The sequence below is a fragment of the Nanorana parkeri genome, unplaced genomic scaffold (genome assembly GCF_000935625.1).
Source record: "Nanorana parkeri isolate BGI_ZX_2015 unplaced genomic scaffold, ASM93562v1 scaffold1380, whole genome shotgun sequence".
NCBI lineage: Eukaryota > Metazoa > Chordata > Amphibia > Anura > Dicroglossidae > Nanorana > Nanorana parkeri.
In genome coordinates this window covers 217,605-236,179 of record NW_017307648.1, presented here as the reverse complement: position 1 = coordinate 236,179, position 18,575 = coordinate 217,605, and the positions used below count along the sequence as shown (strand labels likewise).

The window sequence follows — 18,575 nt, the reverse complement described above, 5'->3', positions numbered from 1 at the left end:
GGCGGACGATGGGGGGGGGGGAAGATAGAAAGAAAAGGGGGAGGAAAAAAGAGGAGAGGGAGAGAGGAGGAAGGACAAGGGGGAGAGAAGAAAGAAAGAAAAAGAAGTGGGAGAGAGAAAAAAGAAGGAAAGAAAGAGGGATAGAGTAAGAGAGAGAAGGAGGGGAGGATATGGGGGAAAAGAAAGAAAGGAGAAGATAGAAAGAAAAGGGTCAGAGAGGTAGGAAAAAAATAGTGTAGGGTTAGAGGGAGAGATAAAGGAAGAAGAAAGAGGGGAGAGAGGAGGAAGGACAAGGGGGAAGAGAAGAAAGAAAGAGAAAAAGAGAAGAAAAGAGAAAGAAAGAGGGATAGAGGAAGAGAGAAAAGGGAGGGAGGGAGGATCGGGGGGGGGGAGAAAGGAGAAGACAGAAAGAAAAGGGGGAGAAAAAAAGAGTTGAGGGTTAGCGGGAGAGAGAGAGAGGAGGAAGGACAAAGGGCGAGAGAAGAAAGAAAGACAAAGAAGGAAAGAAAGAAAGGGAGAGAAGGAAAATGAGAAGAGGGAGAGAGAAAAAAAGAAGGAAAGACACGATGACAGCTCTGTACACAGGTGATCGGTGACACGATGTAACACACAATGACAGGCAGGCTGAGCACTTCCGCTGGAGACAGACACGCCCCTTCTGCACCTGTCAGCGGTGGGAGGACTGGGACGAGAGGTGTGGGGACAGTCCACTGAAGTCCTCCTGCACTCCCTGTCCCAGCACAGCTCCTCCAGCCATCGCATCCTGTACACAGCCATGAGTGTCATAGAGCACAAGATCTCAGGGAAGCAGATGAGCAGCCCCCTGCAGACTGTGAGTATGAGCAGCACTACAAGTCCCAGCAGGATTCTCCAGTATGGGCAGCCAGGGGTAACAGTGAATTTCCCAGCAGGGGTCCCCAGTATGAGCAGGGGGGGGCCACTACATATCCCAGCAGGGGTACCCAGTATGAGCAGGGGTGGCAGTACATATCCCAGCAGGGGTCCCTATTATGAGCAGGGGTGGCACTACATATCCCAGCAGGGGTCTACATAATGAGCAGGGGTGGCACTACACATCCCAGCAGGGGTCTCCAGTGTGAACAGGGGTGGCACTACATATCCCAGCAGGGGTCTCCAGTATGAGCAGGGCCCGGGGTGGCACTACAAATCCCAGCAGGGGTCTACATAATGAGCAGGGGTGGCACTACATATCCCAGCAAGGGTCTCCAGTATGAGTAGGGGTGGCACTACATATCCCAGCAAGGGTCTTCAGTATGAGCAGGGGTGGCACTACATATCCCAGCAGGGGTCCCCATTATGAGCAGGGGTGGCACTACACATCCCAGCAGGGGTCCCCATTATGAGCAGGGGTGGCACTATATATCCCAGCAGGGGTCTACATAATGAGCAGGGGTGGCACTACATATCCCAGCAGGGGTCTCCAGTATGAGCAGGGGTGGCACTACATATCCCAGCAGGGGTCTCCAGTGTGAACAGCGGTGGCACTACATATCCCAGCAGGGGTCTCCAGTATGAGTAGGGGTGGCAGTACATATCCCAGCAGGGGTCTCCAGTATGAGTAGGGGTGGCAGTACATATCCCAGCAGGAGTCTACATAATGAGCAGGGGTGGCACTACATATCCCAGCAGGGGTCTCCAGTATGAGTAGGGGTGGCACTACACATCCCATCAGGGGTCTACATAATGCACTGGGGTGGCACTACAAGTCCTAGCAAAGGTCTCCAATATGAGCTGCCAATGATTGCGTTACCAGTCCCAGCAGGGGTCCCCAGTATGAGCAGGGGTGGCGCTGCAAGTCCCAGCAGGGGTCCCCAGTATCAGCAGGGGTGGCGCTGCAAGTCCCAGCAGGGGTCCCCAGTCTGTCCTGCAGCCAGTCTATGGTGGTGATCCAGCCAATGGCAGCCTGCTATCTATGAAGCTGATGAGAGTCTCTGGGTGGGTGAGTCTACTCCTCTCATCATGCCTGTCCAGAGCAGTTGTCATGGCCGACCCCTGTTGCACTACATGACTCAGCATGTCCTCCCTATGGTCACCCTGGGATATTAGAGCTGGTACATCCACAAGTCCATGCTTGTTCCCTGCTAGAACCCACAGCAGCTACAGTGACTGTTCAGCCACAGTGGAACTACAAGTTTGAGCATGACCCGTCCAGTGCCGTTGCCACAACAACCAGAAGGACTTGGGTTTGAAAACACAGGCAGCACGTAGGTCAGCTTAGCTGTTTCACCGTGTCTGTTGCTTTGTTGGGACTTGTAGTTCATCTGGCAGATTGTGATGTTGGGGAACATTTCTTTTTATCTTCTGCACATCAGGCTGCGTGGTAAATTCCATCTTTGCTCCGGCGCTCTCCTCTTCTCTACGGTGCTCTGGCGCTCTCCTCTTCTCTACGGTGCTCTCCTCTTCTCTCCGGTGCTCTCCGGTGCTCCTCCTCTTCGCTCCGGCGCTCTCCTCTTCTCTCCGGTGCTCTGGTAAATTCCATCTTTGGTCCGGCGCTCTCCTCTTCTCTACGGTGCTCTCCTCTTTTCTCCGGCGGTCTGCTCTTCTCTCCAGCGCTCTTCTCTCCAGTGCTCTCCTCTTCTCTCTGGCGCTCTCCGGTGCTTTAGCGCTCTCCTCTTCTCTCCGGCGCTCTCCTCTTCTCTCCGGTGCTCTCCTCTTCTCTCCGGCGCTCTTCTCTCTGGTGCTCCGGCGCTCTGCTCTTCTCTCCAGCACTCTTCTCTCCGGCGCTCTCCTCTTCTCTCCAGTGCTCTCCTCTTCTCTCTGGCGCTCTCCGGTGCTTTAGCGCTCTCCTCTTCTCTCCGGCGCTCTCCTCTTCTCTCCGGTGCTCTCCTCTTCTCTCCGACGCTCTCCTCTTTTCTCCGCTGCTCTCCTCTTTTCTCTGGTGCTCTGCTCTGCGCTCCGGCGCTCTCCTCTTCTCTCCGGTGCTCCGGCGCTCTCCTCTTCTCTCCGGTGCTCCGGCGCTCTCCTCTTCTCTCCGGTGCTCCGGCGCTCTCCTCTTCTCTCCGGTGCTCCGGCGCTCTCCTCTTCTCTCCGGTGCTCCGGCGCTCTCCTCTTCTCTCCGGTGCTCCTCCTCTTCGCTCCGGCGCTCTCCTCTTCTCTCCGGTGCTCCGGCGCTCTCCTCTTCTCTCCGGTGCTCCGGCGCTCTCCTCTTCTCTCCGGTGCTCCGGCGCTCTCCTCTTCTCTCCGGTGCTCCGGCGCTCTCCTCTTCTCTCCGGTGCTCCGGCGCTCTCCTCTTCTCTCCGGTGCTCCGGCGCTCTCCTCTTCTCTCCGGTGCTCCGGCGCTCTCCTCTTCTCTCCGGTGCTCCGGCGCTCTCCTCTTCTCTCCGGTGCTCCGGCGCTCTCCTCTTCTCTCCGGTGCTCCGGCGCTCTCCTCTTCTCTCCAGTGCTCCTCCTCTTCGCTCCGGCGCTCTCCTCTTCTCTCCGGTGCTCCGGCGCTCTCCTCTTCTCTCCGGTGCTCCGGCGCTCTCCTCTTCTCTCCGGTGCTCCGGCGCTCTCCTCTTCTCTCCGGTGCTCCGGCGCTCTCCTCTTCTCTCCGGTGCTCCGGCGCTCTCCTCTTCTCTCCAGTGCTCCTCCTCTTCGCTCCGGCGCTCTCCTCTTCTCTCCGGTGCTCCGGCGCTCTCCTCTTCTCTCCGGTGCTCCGGCGCTCTCCTCTTCTCTCCGGTGCTCCGGCGCTCTCCTCTTCTCTCCGGTGCTCCGGCGCTCTCCTCTTCTCTCCGGTGCTCCGGCGCTCTCCTCTTCTCTCCGGTGCTCCTCCTCTTCGCTCCGGCGCTCTCCTCTTCTCTCCGGTGCTCCGGCGCTCTCCTCTTCTCTCCGGTGCTCCGGCGCTCTCCTCTTCTCTCCGGTGCTCCGGCGCTCTCCTCTTCTCTCCGGTGCTCCGGCGCTCTCCTCTTCTCTCCGGTGCTCCGGCGCTCTCCTCTTCTCTCCGGTGCTCCTCCTCTTCGCTCCGGCGCTCTCCTCTTCTCTCCGGTGCTCCGGCGCTCTCCTCTTCTCTCCGGTGCTCCGGCGCTCTCCTCTTCTCTCCGGTGCTCCGGCGCTCTCCTCTTCTCTCCGGTGCTCCGGCGCTCTCCTCTTCTCTCCGGTGCTCCGGCGCTCTCCTCTTCTCTCCGGTGCTCCGGCGCTCTCCTCTTCTCTCCGGTGCTCCGGCGCTCTCCTCTTCTCTCCGGTGCTCCGGCGCTCTCCTCTTCTCTCCGGTGCTCCGGCGCTCTCCTCTTCTCTCCGGTGCTCCGGCGCTCTCCTCTTCTCTCCGGTGCTCCGGCGCTCTCCTCTTCTCTCCGGTGCTCCGGCGCTCTCCTCTTCTCTCCGGTGCTCCGGCGCTCTCCTCTTCTCTCCGGCGCTCTTCTCTCTGGTGCTCCGGCGCTCTCCTCTTCTCTCCGGTGCTCCGGCGCTCTCTTCTTCTCTCCGGTGCTCTCCTCTTCTCTCCGGTGCTCTCCTCTTCTCTCCGGCGCTCTTCTCTCTGGTGCTCCGGTGCTCTCCTCTTCTATCCGGTGCTCCTCCTCTTCGCTCCGGCGCTCTCCTCTTCTCTCCGGCGCTCTCCTCTTATCTCCAACGCTCTCCTCTTTTCTCCAGTGCTCTCCTCTTCTCTCCAGTGCTCTCCTCTTCTCTCTGGCGCTCTCCGGTGCTCCGGCGCTTCTTCTCTCCAGTGCTCTCCTCTTCTCTCTGGCGCTCTCCGGTGCTTTAGCGCTCTCCTCTTCTCTCCGGCGCTCTCCTCTTCTCTCCGGTGCTCTCCTCTTCTCTCCGGCGCTCTTCTCTCTGGTGCTCCGGCGCTCTGCTCTTCTCTCCAGCGCTCTTCTCTCCGGCGCTCTCCTCTTTTCTCCGGTGCTCTCCTCTTCTCTCCAGTGCTCTCCTCTTCTCTCTGGCGCTCTCCGGTGCTCCAGCGCTCTCCTCTTCTCTCCGGTGCTCTCCTCTTCTCTCCGGTGCTCCAGCGCTCTCCTCTTCTCTCCGGTGCTCCGGCGCTCTCCTCTTCTCTCCGGTGCTCCAGCGCTCTCCTCTTCGCTCCGGCGCTCTCCTCTTCTCTCCGGTGCTCCTCCTCTTCGCTGCGGCGCTCTCCTCTTCTCTCCGGTGCTCTCCTCTTCTCTCCGACGCTCTCCTCTTTTCTCCGCTGCTCTCCTCTTTTCTCTGGTGCTCTGCTCTTCTCTCTGTTTGTGAGTGTGCCATGATGCCTTTCTACTGTTCTACTGTTCAAAGCCCATTTCGTGTGCACCTTACTGTACAACTGGTAACAAATTGTTGAGTGCGTTTGTCGTTTGTTTTGCTCCTCTTCTCTCCGGCGCTCTCCTCTTATCTCCAGCGCTCTCCTCTTCTCTCCGGCGCTCTTCTCTCTGGTGCTCCGGTGCTCTCCTCTTCTCTCCGGTGCTCCTCCTCTTCGCTCCGGTGCTCTCCTCTTCTCTTTGGTGCTCCGGCGCTCTCCTCTTCTCTACGGTGCTCTGGGTTGTGGGCGGGCCATCACCATGCCCATCTACAATACACTATTGGTCCTGCATTGTATGTGATGACTGCCGTCCGAAGCGCCATAGAGAAGAGGCTTTGGGGGGGATCGGTAAAGCAAAACAAACGACAAACGCACTCAACAATTTGTTACCAGTTATTCCCAATTTGATATCTTCTGCCCCATGTGCTCCAAGATGGAGACTCTCATAGTTTAGAGTTAGGACCGCACTATAAGAGGTGCCTTGGCGCGGCAGTGCGGCTTACACATCCTTTGCAGAAGACGTGTATCCAAACCTCTGTCATTGTCCTTAGTGGTGAGACAAGTTGTTTTACATGCTAGTTTGTGAGTGTGCCATGATGCCTTTCTACTGTTCTACTTTGGGGGGGGATCGGTCACACAGCATGTAGGGAGTCAGGTAAGTATAAAGCGTAAGCGGCATTTAACCCTTACAGTATGGGGGGACCCCTCTGGTGCTGGAGAGGGGCTTTAAGTTACCCCCTCCCCCAAGGTCTTATAGTCACCTGTCTGGCTCCGCAATGCGTGGCTCATGGACGGCCTCTGCTCCCTTTCTTCATTGGAATTCAAAATCCCTTTCATTCCTATAGAAAGGTTGTCTATCATTGGGATCCATAATAAGACTGATTCTCCATAGGGATGAGTGGACAATGAGGGGGGCTGCAGGGGAGGGGGCAGGGGTCATTTTAAAGGATAATTTAAACAAAGGGAAATATGTCCACCAAGTGAACAATGGAGGCCGCCATTGCTGACCCTCCCTTATAAAAATGCTATTTGTGTACAGAGAAAAGTATGCCAATCCAGGGGTCTGACTTTACTTGCTGCGTGCTTATTCCATGGTGGCAACTCAAAGGGCCCATGCATACTCATCGCACGCATTACCGCATGTTGCCACAACACCTCTATGTGCGGTGCATTGCAGTGCCATTCATTGTAAAGGGCACCCCAAGGCATTGTGCCCAACGCACCGCAACGTACATACCGTTATAAAAAAATGGACCAATCATTTGCGGGGTGGGCGTTTCCCACAGCTCTACTTAACAAAGGGGCTGGGGATGCCCTGGCTGCAGCTGATTGGGCCAGGAGGGGGATATGTCACTGACAGCTGTGCGTGGTTTGCTCGCACCAAGCCTACGCACATCCCTAGTCATAAGGTGTGTTGTAGAGCTCTCCCTGTGCTTTATACTGCCCTAAACTGTGATCCCACAAATCTTTTACAGGCAGGTTTTGTAATTGTAAAAGAGACATAATATGTACCCTCTGCAATAAAAGATTCTCAGCTGCCTGTTAACAAGCACACACAGAGCTCAATGTACACTTTCTGTACTGAAATAAGTGAACTCCTGCACATGCATCATACCGGTGCGGCCAATCAAAATGGCTGAAGATCCTGTTCCCAGAAGAGGACCGGGGCGGCCGGCAAGGGAGCTGATGGACGTTGTGTCCCTGGAGGGGAGGTGAGTATACTTAACGTTGACCTATCATAAGAGAAGTCTGGAGGCTGCCATAGATCTGGCTCCATGTCTTGCACATTACAAGTTTGATTTCCTTCATGAGAGGTCTGGATTAGGTCAAGGGAGGCCTGGGATGCATGACAGTGTTGGGGGCGGTGAAAGGTTACATCACCCTCACCAAGGCGAGAAAGAAATAAAATTGGGAGGCATACAAAAAAAAGTTATTCACAAAAATAGTGATAAGAATAGAAAAATAGGAAAGCAAATAGGTTTAAATTTGGTGAAAGGTCTTTCCAATAATAATCAAAAAAAGAAACAATAAAATTGGCTGAGGGCTTCATATACAGCCCAAACTTCACCAACCTCCGACTCCAGTTGGCGCACCCAGAGCTGGATTACTCACAAGGCCACATAGGCTATGACCTACGGTGCCATGTCTTCCAGGGGTGGTGCATAGCTTCCCATGCCATTTTAAATTGATTCTGTTCTTGTAACATATACTGTAGGCTTAAAGTCAATAGTACCGTATGGGGGTGCATTTCTGCCCTTGACTCCAGTGGCACTAATTCATAGTGCAAAGGAGTAGTCGACTGCAAGCGATTAGAGTCGGGCTTCACACTAACTTGTTTAACTCTTGAGCTATAAGATGACATACCCTCTGTATAGCATGGGAGGCAAGGGCAGAACTGTAGCTAGCTCCTTTTGCGCCCAAGGCAAGAACAGAAAATTGTGCCCCCCCAACAGACCTATTGGCCTGGCTGCTAGGGGGCGCAGCCATGCCGACCCTGGCTGCGCCCCCTCTCAGCTGCACCTGAGGCGTGTGCCTCACTCGCCCCATGGTAGCTACAGCCCTGGGCAAAGGTACCAAGATACAGTCTGGCCTTGGACGCACAAAAAGGGTTGTACTCACCGGATGAGACCTATAGGCTGGAGGCTGTGTGTTACACGAGGCGCTGGCCGTAGGATGGCCTACTGTCACAATATTGTAGCTTATGTAGATGGTCATGTGATGCTTTGTAATAGACATGTGCACTGCCAAAAAATTTGTTTAGTTTCGTTTCGTTTTAAATTCGGATTTGTGTTATTTCGTTTTTCAGGATTCGGGTGTGAAAGTCAATTCGGATTCGGAATTCGGATTCGGACGAAATTCGGTAGCGCTAGTTTGAACGTTCGTTTCGTTTTCTGTTCTTATTTGTTTCTTATTCGTTTCGTTCGTTCGTGACATTTGAGGGGGAAAAAATATTTTTCTCCTTCTCTAATGTCACTTTGCTCCAACGAACGAAACGAACGTTCGGACTACCGCTACCGAATTTCAGAAATGGAAATTCGGATTCGTTTGCATTCGTTATGTCTGTAATTCGGAATTCGGATACATCCGAATGTCCGAATTACCGAAAATTCGTCCGAATTTCGATTCGGAACGAAACGAATCGCACATGTCTACTTTGTAATATCAACACTTTGTGAAGCGGCCTATGTATGGTGGAATGTATCCCATGTCGGTTGTATTTCTGTTGATTTGGGGATTCTTGTATGTTGCTCATCTTTTTGTTAAAACAATAAAAAAAATGTAAATGGTAAAAAAAAATAGCACCGTATGGGCAGCGGCGCGGGGGATTCAGAAGGGGTTGAGCGGTAACAGGGCCAGCTGATTATGTATTCCTCTCTCTCTGGTGATGTCATTGTAGTTCTGATTGTGTCTCTGAGGACACTTTGCGGCTGTGTCATAGTGGAGCAGATTGAGTTCCTGAGACATGTTCTCAATAGATTCTTATTAAACTTGTATAGATGAACTTCAACAAAGTTACGGAGATCCACCTATTTGCGGTTTTGGAGTGTGTAGGACTTTCAGATCTGTGGTACAATAGGTGAAGATGCATACAATCCAAAGATAGGTCCTAGGCCTTTCAGTGGAGATTAGTCAAAGCAACAGCATTTTATGGACTAGGTTTTGATGGGGCTCAGTCCACCTTGATAAAGACAGACCGAGCTCCATCAAAACGTTGACATACATGGGACGGTTTAAGAGAAGATTCAGGTAGGTTGGGCCATAGTCAGTATCTCAGGTAACATGAGATGGACTGAGGAGGGAGACATCTCCAGGTTAGTTCTTCAGTATCATAGCTTCTATGTATTTTAAGAAGCATATGCGGGTGGAAGCGTTGGCTAGAGCAGTGGTTCTCAACCTGTGTAACCTCACATGTGTACTTTGTCATTAAGTTGCGACCCAAGTCGCACTGCAATGGAACGCAAGGCGTTGTGGTACTGCACGTTCCGGTGAGGGCGATTGAACTGTGGGCGGGAGTTGCATTTGTCCCAATTTGATATCTTCTGCCCCATGTGCTCCAAGATGGAGACTCTCATAGTTTAGAGTTAGGACCGCACTATAAGAGGTGCCTTGGCGCGGCAGTGCGGCTTACACATCCTTTGCAGAAGACGTGTATCCAAACCTCTGTCATTGTCCTTAGTGGTGAGACAAGTTGTTTTACATGCTAGTTTGTGAGTGTGCCATGATGCCTTTCTACTGTTCTACTTTGGGGGGGGATCGGTCACACAGCATGTAGGGAGTCAGGTAAGTATAAAGCGTAAGCGGCATTTAACCCTTACAGTATGGGGGGACCCCTCTGGTGCTGGAGAGGGGCTTTAAGTTACCCCCTCCCCCAAGGTCTTATAGTCACCTGTCTGGCTCCGCAATGCGTGGCTCATGGACGGCCTCTGCTCCCTTTCTTCATTGGAATTCAAAATCCCTTTCATTCCTATAGAAAGGTTGTCTATCATTGGGATCCATAATAAGACTGATTCTCCATAGGGATGAGTGGACAATGAGGGGGGCTCCGGGGGAGGGGGCAGGGGTCATTTTAAAGGATAATTTAAACAAAGGGAAATATGTCCACCAAGTGAACAATGGAGGCCGCCATTGCTGACCCTCCCTTATAAAAATGCTATTTGTGTACAGAGAAAAGTATGCCAATCCAGGGGTCTGACTTTACTTGCTGCGTGCTTATTCCATGGTGGCAACTCAAAGGGCCCATGCATACTCATCGCACGCATTACCGCATGTTGCCACAACACCTCTATGTGCGGTGCATTGCAGTGCCATTCATTGTAAAGGGCACCCCAAGGCATTGTGCCCAACGCACCGCAACGTACATACCGTTATAAAAAAATGGACCAATCATTTGCGGGGTGGGCGTTTCCCACAGCTCTACTTAACAAAGGGGCTGGGGATGCCCTGGCTGCAGCTGATTGGGCCAGGAGGGGGATATGTCACTGACAGCTGTGCGTGGTTTGCTCGCACCAAGCCTACGCACATCCCTAGTCATAAGGTGTGTTGTAGAGCTCTCCCTGTGCTTTATACTGCCCTAAACTGTGATCCCACAAATCTTTTACAGGCAGGTTTTGTAATTGTAAAAGAGACATAATATGTACCCTCTGCAATAAAAGATTCTCAGCTGCCTGTTAACAAGCACACACAGAGCTCAATGTACACTTTCTGTACTGAAATAAGTGAACTCCTGCACATGCATCATACCGGTGCGGCCAATCAAAATGGCTGAAGATCCTGTTCCCAGAAGAGGACCGGGGCGGCCGGCAAGGGAGCTGATGGACGTTGTGTCCCTGGAGGGGAGGTGAGTATACTTAACGTTGACCTATCATAAGAGAAGTCTGGAGGCTGCCATAGATCTGGCTCCATGTCTTGCACATTACAAGTTTGATTTCCTTCATGAGAGGTCTGGATTAGGTCAAGGGAGGCCTGGGATGCATGACAGTGTTGGGGGCGGTGAAAGGTTACATCACCCTCACCAAGGCGAGAAAGAAATAAAATTGGGAGGCATACAAAAAAAAGTTATTCACAAAAATAGTGATAAGAATAGAAAAATAGGAAAGCAAATAGGTTTAAATTTGGTGAAAGGTCTTTCCAATAATAATCAAAAAAAGAAACAATAAAATTGGCTGAGGGCTTCATATACAGCCCAAACTTCACCAACCTCCGACTCCAGTTGGCGCACCCAGAGCTGGATTACTCACAAGGCCACATAGGCTATGACCTACGGTGCCATGTCTTCCAGGGGTGGTGCATAGCTTCCCATGCCATTTTAAATTGATTCTGTTCTTGTAACATATACTGTAGGCTTAAAGTCAATAGTACCGTATGGGGGTGCATTTCTGCCCTTGACTCCAGTGGCACTAATTCATAGTGCAAAGGAGTAGTCGACTGCAAGCGATTAGAGTCGGGCTTCACACTAACTTGTTTAACTCTTGAGCTATAAGATGACATACCCTCTGTATAGCATGGGAGGCAAGGGCAGAACTGTAGCTAGCTCCTTTTGCGCCCAAGGCAAGAACAGAAAATTGTGCCCCCCCAACAGACCTATTGGCCTGGCTGCTAGGGGGCGCAGCCATGCCGACCCTGGCTGCGCCCCCTCTCAGCTGCACCTGAGGCGTGTGCCTCACTCGCCCCATGGTAGCTACAGCCCTGGGCAAAGGTACCAAGATACAGTCTGGCCTTGGACGCACAAAAAGGGTTGTACTCACCGGATGAGACCTATAGGCTGGAGGCTGTGTGTTACACGAGGCGCTGGCCGTAGGATGGCCTACTGTCACAATATTGTAGCTTATGTAGATGGTCATGTGATGCTTTGTAATAGACATGTGCACTGCCAAAAAATTTGTTTAGTTTCGTTTCGTTTTAAATTCGGATTTGTGTTATTTCGTTTTTCAGGATTCGGGTGTGAAAGTCAATTCGGATTCGGAATTCGGATTCGGACGAAATTCGGTAGCGCTAGTTTGAACGTTCGTTTCGTTTTCTGTTCTTATTTGTTTCTTATTCGTTTCGTTCGTTCGTGACATTTGAGGGGGAAAAAATATTTTTCTCCTTCTCTAATGTCACTTTGCTCCAACGAACGAAACGAACGTTCGGACTACCGCTACCGAATTTCAGAAATGGAAATTCGGATTCGTTTGCATTCGTTATGTCTGTAATTCGGAATTCGGATACATCCGAATGTCCGAATTACCGAAAATTCGTCCGAATTTCGATTCGGAACGAAACGAATCGCACATGTCTACTTTGTAATATCAACACTTTGTGAAGCGGCCTATGTATGGTGGAATGTATCCCATGTCGGTTGTATTTCTGTTGATTTGGGGATTCTTGTATGTTGCTCATCTTTTTGTTAAAACAATAAAAAAAATGTAAATGGTAAAAAAAAATAGCACCGTATGGGCAGCGGCGCGGGGGATTCAGAAGGGGTTGAGCGGTAACAGGGCCAGCTGATTATGTATTCCTCTCTCTCTGGTGATGTCATTGTAGTTCTGATTGTGTCTCTGAGGACACTTTGCGGCTGTGTCATAGTGGAGCAGATTGAGTTCCTGAGACATGTTCTCAATAGATTCTTATTAAACTTGTATAGATGAACTTCAACAAAGTTACGGAGATCCACCTATTTGCGGTTTTGGAGTGTGTAGGACTTTCAGATCTGTGGTACAATAGGTGAAGATGCATACAATCCAAAGATAGGTCCTAGGCCTTTCAGTGGAGATTAGTCAAAGCAACAGCATTTTATGGACTAGGTTTTGATGGGGCTCAGTCCACCTTGATAAAGACAGACCGAGCTCCATCAAAACGTTGACATACATGGGACGGTTTAAGAGAAGATTCAGGTAGGTTGGGCCATAGTCAGTATCTCAGGTAACATGAGATGGACTGAGGAGGGAGACATCTCCAGGTTAGTTCTTCAGTATCATAGCTTCTATGTATTTTAAGAAGCATATGCGGGTGGAAGCGTTGGCTAGAGCAGTGGTTCTCAACCTGTGTAACCTCACATGTGTACTTTGTCATTAAGTTGCGACCCAAGTCGCACTGCAATGGAACGCAAGGCGTTGTGGTACTGCACGTTCCGGTGAGGGCGATTGAACTGTGGGCGGGAGTTGCATTTGGGGTGCCACATATTCAAATTAATGGCAATGCAGCGCACCTCCCGCACCCAGGACCGGATTTACTTTCTCTGCTGCCCCAAGGCCAGGTTCCTCAATGCGCGCCCCTACCCGCCAACCCCTCCCCCCCTTCCCATGCAGAATGGCAGACCTGCAGGCTGCATACAAGTAATTGCCGAGATCACTTGTACAAAACAAGCGGCGGCTTCCCCGTTGTACGTTTACCTCTGCTTGCCCAAATCAGGGCTAAATGTATAAAACAACTACCTGCCAGGCAGCCGGAATTGCATGTCTCGGGCATCGGGAGATAGGAATTCCACACCCCTGTTGCCCCTCTACTCCCTGCTGCGCCAAGGCCGGGCCTTGGTTGGCCTTGTGGGAAATCCGGCCCTGCCCGCACCAGAACACATAGTAGGTGTGATTGCGTGGTATAGTGCATTAATGACACAGGACTGTTCAATTAACGCACTGTACTAGTGTGAAGGGCCTTTAGAAACACTGACACACACACAACCACAGACACACACACAACCACAGACACAATCACGCACACACATACACACTCCAAAAGAGAAAAGTTGTTGTTTTTTTTAAGATCCACCCAGTCTCCCTATCTTATGGGTACTGCAATGGATCCTCAGCCTGGGGTACAGTGTGGGCTGCTGTGCTGTGATGGAGCTCCATCCATACATGCATTGCTTGTACAACTCCATTGCACACCCTGTAGAGGTGCCGTGAGCCAGAATGTGACGTCATTCCGCTCCCGGCACCTCTATAGGATATGGGAGGGAGCTGTAAGCAATGCATGTATGGATGCCGCTCCTTCACGGCCATAGCTCCAGCCCACCCCACCTCAAGCTGACACTCAGGGCAAGGCAGCATATTTTGAATGGCTGCTTGGCGTAAGAACTGACAGTGCTGCGCTAGGAGGAGGCTGAAGAGCCTCTCACCTAGAAAAGTAAAGGGTATGTGGCGAACCCACTGAACACGGGTTCACAACCCACTTTTGGGTCACGACCCACCAGTTGAGAACCAAGGGGCTATAGAGATATCATGGTCCATGATGGAAGCTCTGTAGAAAAGAAAGAGAGCAGCAGACAAGAGGGAAATAAAAAGAAGGATGACATGGGGTGGTAATGAAGGTGTGAGAACAGAGGAAAGAGGGGGTAGAAGACATAGGAGTTCTCCATGGGCTCCTCACCAAAATGGGACCTTTATAAAGAGGTAAAGCATTCAGGCGGAAGTGAGGCATGGCCATATTGAATCCATGGGGTCCACATAGTAAGGAATCTCTGATGGGTGTCCACAGGTATACTAGTAATTTTTTAATTTACGAAGAATGAATCTATACATTGGCTGACCTCCGCAAATTGTGTAGATTGCTTCTTCAAGCTGTGGCTGCTAATAGTATATAAGTAGTTAGTTTGAACTGAGGTTTGGTCTCTTGGGACGGGGCAGTTAAAAAAGATTTGTAGAAGTTTAAATACTTTGGCCCAGAATCTGTTCAACATGGGGCAGGACCAGGAGTTATAAATGTTTAACCCACTATGTGTAGGATTATGTGATACAGTGTATGTGTCCTGTGGGTGCATGTGGGGGGGCGGGTGACAGCATCCAAAATAGTTTTTGTTGGGGAGGGGAGGGCATAAGGTAGTTGGCCTTTGGGAGATAAAAAATCTAAATCCGGCCCTGGACGCACCTTATACAACTACTCACACACTTGTGTAAACAGGAGGTCAGGGGAGTTGATTGAGGAGATGTACATACGGAGAGAACTGCTTTCACTGTTTGCAGAATTCTTTTCCCATGATGCCGTCATAAAGAGACTTGTAATGAGGCAGTTATCCAGTAATGGTCAGGCGTGGAAGTGGAAAAACATTCTCGCCGATTTATCAATGATAACGGAAAATTCCTTTCTCTTTGTACTTTTAAAACATACTAAAAAAAAATAGTTTGTGGAAAAACGTGAAGTGGAACTTTACACAAAAAATTAAAGATGTGAGAACAGGCCGACTTTTTACTGCAGAGGAAACGTTGTACTACCACTTTATAGTCTTCACCGTCTTGTCATTGGGAACTACTGCCTCCTCCCAGTTTTGATCCATCTTGTTATTAGGAACTTGTGCCGCTTCACAGTCTCGCTCCATCTTGTCATAGGGAACTATACTGCCAATTTACAGTCTTGATCCATCTTGTCATTGGGAACCACTGCCTTTTCAAAGTCTTGATCCATCTTGTCATTGGGAACCACTGCCTTTTCAAAGTCTTGATCCATCTTGTCATTGGGAACCACTGCCTTTTCCCAGTTTTCATCCATCTTGTCATTAGGAACTACGGCCTTTTCGCAGTCTTAAAGGAGAACTATGAAATGAGTGATTTCCACTCACCTCATAGTTCTAGCCGACCTGTGACAATGAGACTGTCACAGGTCGGCTCAGTAGATCGGGAGGTCAGCGAACACATACCAGGTTCGCTCACCTCTCGATCCTGTCACGGCTCTCTGCCGTGACAGGGGGAGGGCTGGATTCCCCTCTCCCCGCTCCGATCTGCCAGCGCTGACTGGCAGAACGGACGGGGGAGGGGGCGGGTACAGCTGGCTCTGCCTCTAGATAGGCAGAGCCAGCTGTCACTCATGCAGCTGGGCGGATCCCGTCATCTACGTCGGGATCCGCTCCGGCTGCGGCGTCTCAGTATGCCGCGAGCTGTAGCTCGCGGTATACTGAGCTTAGGGTAAAGGGAGGACGCTAGTTTGTGTCCTCCCGTTACCCTAAGGAGAACTATGGGGAAAAGCCCTGACCCCATAGTTCTCCTTTAATCATTTTGGCATTGGAAAGTATTATTATTATTATACAGGATTTATATGGCACCAACAGTTTGTGCAGCGCTTTACAATATGAGGAAGACATTACAATCACAATACAATTCAAGACAAGATGGTAAGGAGGCCCCTCCCCTGAGGGCTTACAATCTAAAAGGGAGGGGCAAGTGATACATGAGGAGGGAGCTGTGTGGGGATGAATTGTTTGAGAAAGTTCTAGTTCAGTGGTTAGGTTGAGGTGGGATAGGCTTCCCTGGAGAGAGGAGTCTTAAGGGAACGCCTTATTGGCAGAGGGGGGTGGAGGATGGAAGCCAGTGCAGGGATTGGCAGAGGGGGGTTGCAGACACTGAACGATTGGTTAGGTGAATGAGTCTGGCATGTGCATTCATGATAGACTGAAGGGGGGAGGAGCCTGTGTTGTGGAAGGCCAATAAGGAGGCAGTTACAATAGTCAAGACGAGAGATAACAAGCGAGTGGATGAGTAATTTTGCAGTTTCATTGGTGAGGAAGGGGCGTATTTTGGAGATGTTATGAAGGTGAAGGCGGCAGGATTTGCATAGTGATTGGATGTGGGGAAGAAAGGTGAGGTCTGAGTCAAGGATGACACCTAGCACCTTGGCATGGGGGGAGGGTTGGATAGTTGTGTTAACAATCTCAAGGGAAAAGTTGGGAGAAGGTGCACGGGGTGGAGGAAATATCAAGAGCTCAGTTTTGGAAAGGTTGAGTTTTAAGAAGTGTTGCGACATCCAGACGGATATGTCAATTAGTAGATTAGTGGCACGCAAGTACTGCCTCTTTGCAATCTTGATACATCTTGTCATTAGGAACTACTGTCTCTTCGCAGTCTTGACCATTTTGTCATTAAAAACTCGTGCAGCTTCACAGTCTGGCTCCATCTTGTTATTCCGAACTACTGCCTGTTCACAATGACAGATCCGAGCTGCAGTTGCTGCTTGTCCAACATTGCCGCCATCTCTGCCACCGCTTCCCCCTGGTCCCACAATGTTCCTCTTCACCCACTGGATGGCCACAGACAATATTACTCCTCCCCAATCTTCATTCAAGTATACAGGGAAAGTAGACAGAGTTGAGCTGTAAGATATGTTCATCCATCCTTCCACACACTATATCTTCTAATAACCAAGAGTGCAAAATATTTCTTCCTATAGGCACTGTTACATTCCAAATCACATTATGGACATTAGGCTGTAACAAATGTTTATGTGTATCCTTCCAAGCATATTGTAATGTTCCTTAATCTCCTTTACAGATGTCCCCAATCCTACAGCTAAACATTGGTGGTGATATCTACACCACAACGCTGGGAACTCTTAAGAGGTACCAGGGTTCCAAGCTGTTTGAGATGTTCAACGGGCAGCCCAAACTCCGCACCGACTCGGATGGTAGGTACTTTATTGACCGGGATGGGAAATACTTCAAATACATCTTGGAGTATCTTCGAAATGGCCAAGTCCCCAACCAGTGCATCCAAGAGGTCTACAAGGAGGCCCTGTTCTACGAGATCGAGCCCCTGGTAAAGAAGCTGGAAGAGACCCCTCAGATCTTTGGGGAACATGTGGGAAGGAAGCAGTTCTTGGCACGAGTACCCAACTACTATGAGAACATCGAGGTGATGATTCGCATCGCTAGGGCGGAGGTGGTTGCATCGCGTTACTCCAACGTCTTTGTGTGTATCATAAGGACTGAAGAAGATGCGTCCAAGTGTCAGGATGCCCTAAACACGCTTGATATGGACAAAGAATCCGTGGTCAAGTTTGGGCCGTGGAAGGCATCTCCCGGCATCACGGACCTCCTGGATTGTATTAAGGTGGACATTGAAGACAAGGGCCATAAAGTATCGTATATGGCCCATGTTGCAGACAAAGGATTTCGGTTTAAGACGTACGACTTTTTTTACAAGTTCGTTTTTACATGGTGGTAAAAAAAAATGATATAGAAATGCATCTGCGGCACTGGAGAAGAGACTTCCTGATAACGAGGAGGCCCAACTATACTCTGTTTACCAATGGATCAAACGCTACTTAGTTCCACAACATGCTAGCCTCTCGAACAGGAAACACACAAGGATCACTTGAGAGTTTAATCTCCACTTTAAGGAATAAACTAACATTATGCCAAACATGAATGAACTCATGCGAAAATCAGGAGCCGAGAAGGCTAACCTATGAGAAGGCCGGTTTAGTGAAAGAGTCGGGAACATTAAGCTTTTATTGACATCAAGAAGAGAAAGTTCCAAAAGTTTGGCTCCAGTTGTAATTGTTCAGACACATTTTGTTATCTGGCCCTGGGATTCGTCCAGCTTTGTATTATGGTTCTACAAATTATACTGGCCAATCAGAAGTCAGCTTTTTTTTTCTCATTTGGCAACATTCCCTTCCAAATACTCAAAGCTGCTTGAGGTCCACTAGTTCCTCGTGTTTATTTAGGCTCATCCTGTTCACATATTTATCTGCTTTTTCTTTGCAGTTCAAGGAACACTCCAGAAAATTATAAACTTGCTTCATCCTAGAATTCTTCTTCGGCAACTGGCAACTTTTGCTGAATCCTTGTGGTTGCTGGTATTTTCTCAAATGGCCCCGGATCTGAGCCGGTGAAAAAAGTAGGCCAAGCGTTCTTTGGCTTTTACCAGTATCAGGAAGTCAGGTAGCGAGTCATTACACACCGCCCAGCTTCCTGGTTGGCTGGGAAACCGGCTCCATGCTCCCTCGTCACCATGAAGCATAGAGCTGGCTTCCCGTCCAATCAGGAAGCCGGGGGGGGGGGGGGGTATTGTCATTGGGAACTACTGCCTCCTCCCAGTTTTGATCCATCCTGGTGACGAGGGAGCATGGAGCCGGCTTCTCAGCCGATCGGGAAGCCAGGCATCGTGTAATGACTCGCCGC

At 50.4% G+C, this 18,575-nt stretch overlaps 1 protein-coding gene across 1 annotated transcript; it reads left to right on the top strand.

The window, feature by feature from the left end:
* Positions 1–680: 680 nt before the first annotated feature.
* Positions 681–18,022, top strand: KCTD14 (potassium channel tetramerization domain containing 14). The gene is made up of 2 exons (XM_018569705.1): positions 681–832; positions 16,942–18,022. Exons 1-2 carry the CDS (start codon positions 776–778, stop codon positions 17,611–17,613), a joined length of 729 nt encoding a protein of 242 aa, XP_018425207.1. The 5' UTR covers positions 681–775; the 3' UTR covers positions 17,614–18,022.
* The last annotated feature ends 553 nt before the right edge of the window (positions 18,023–18,575 follow it).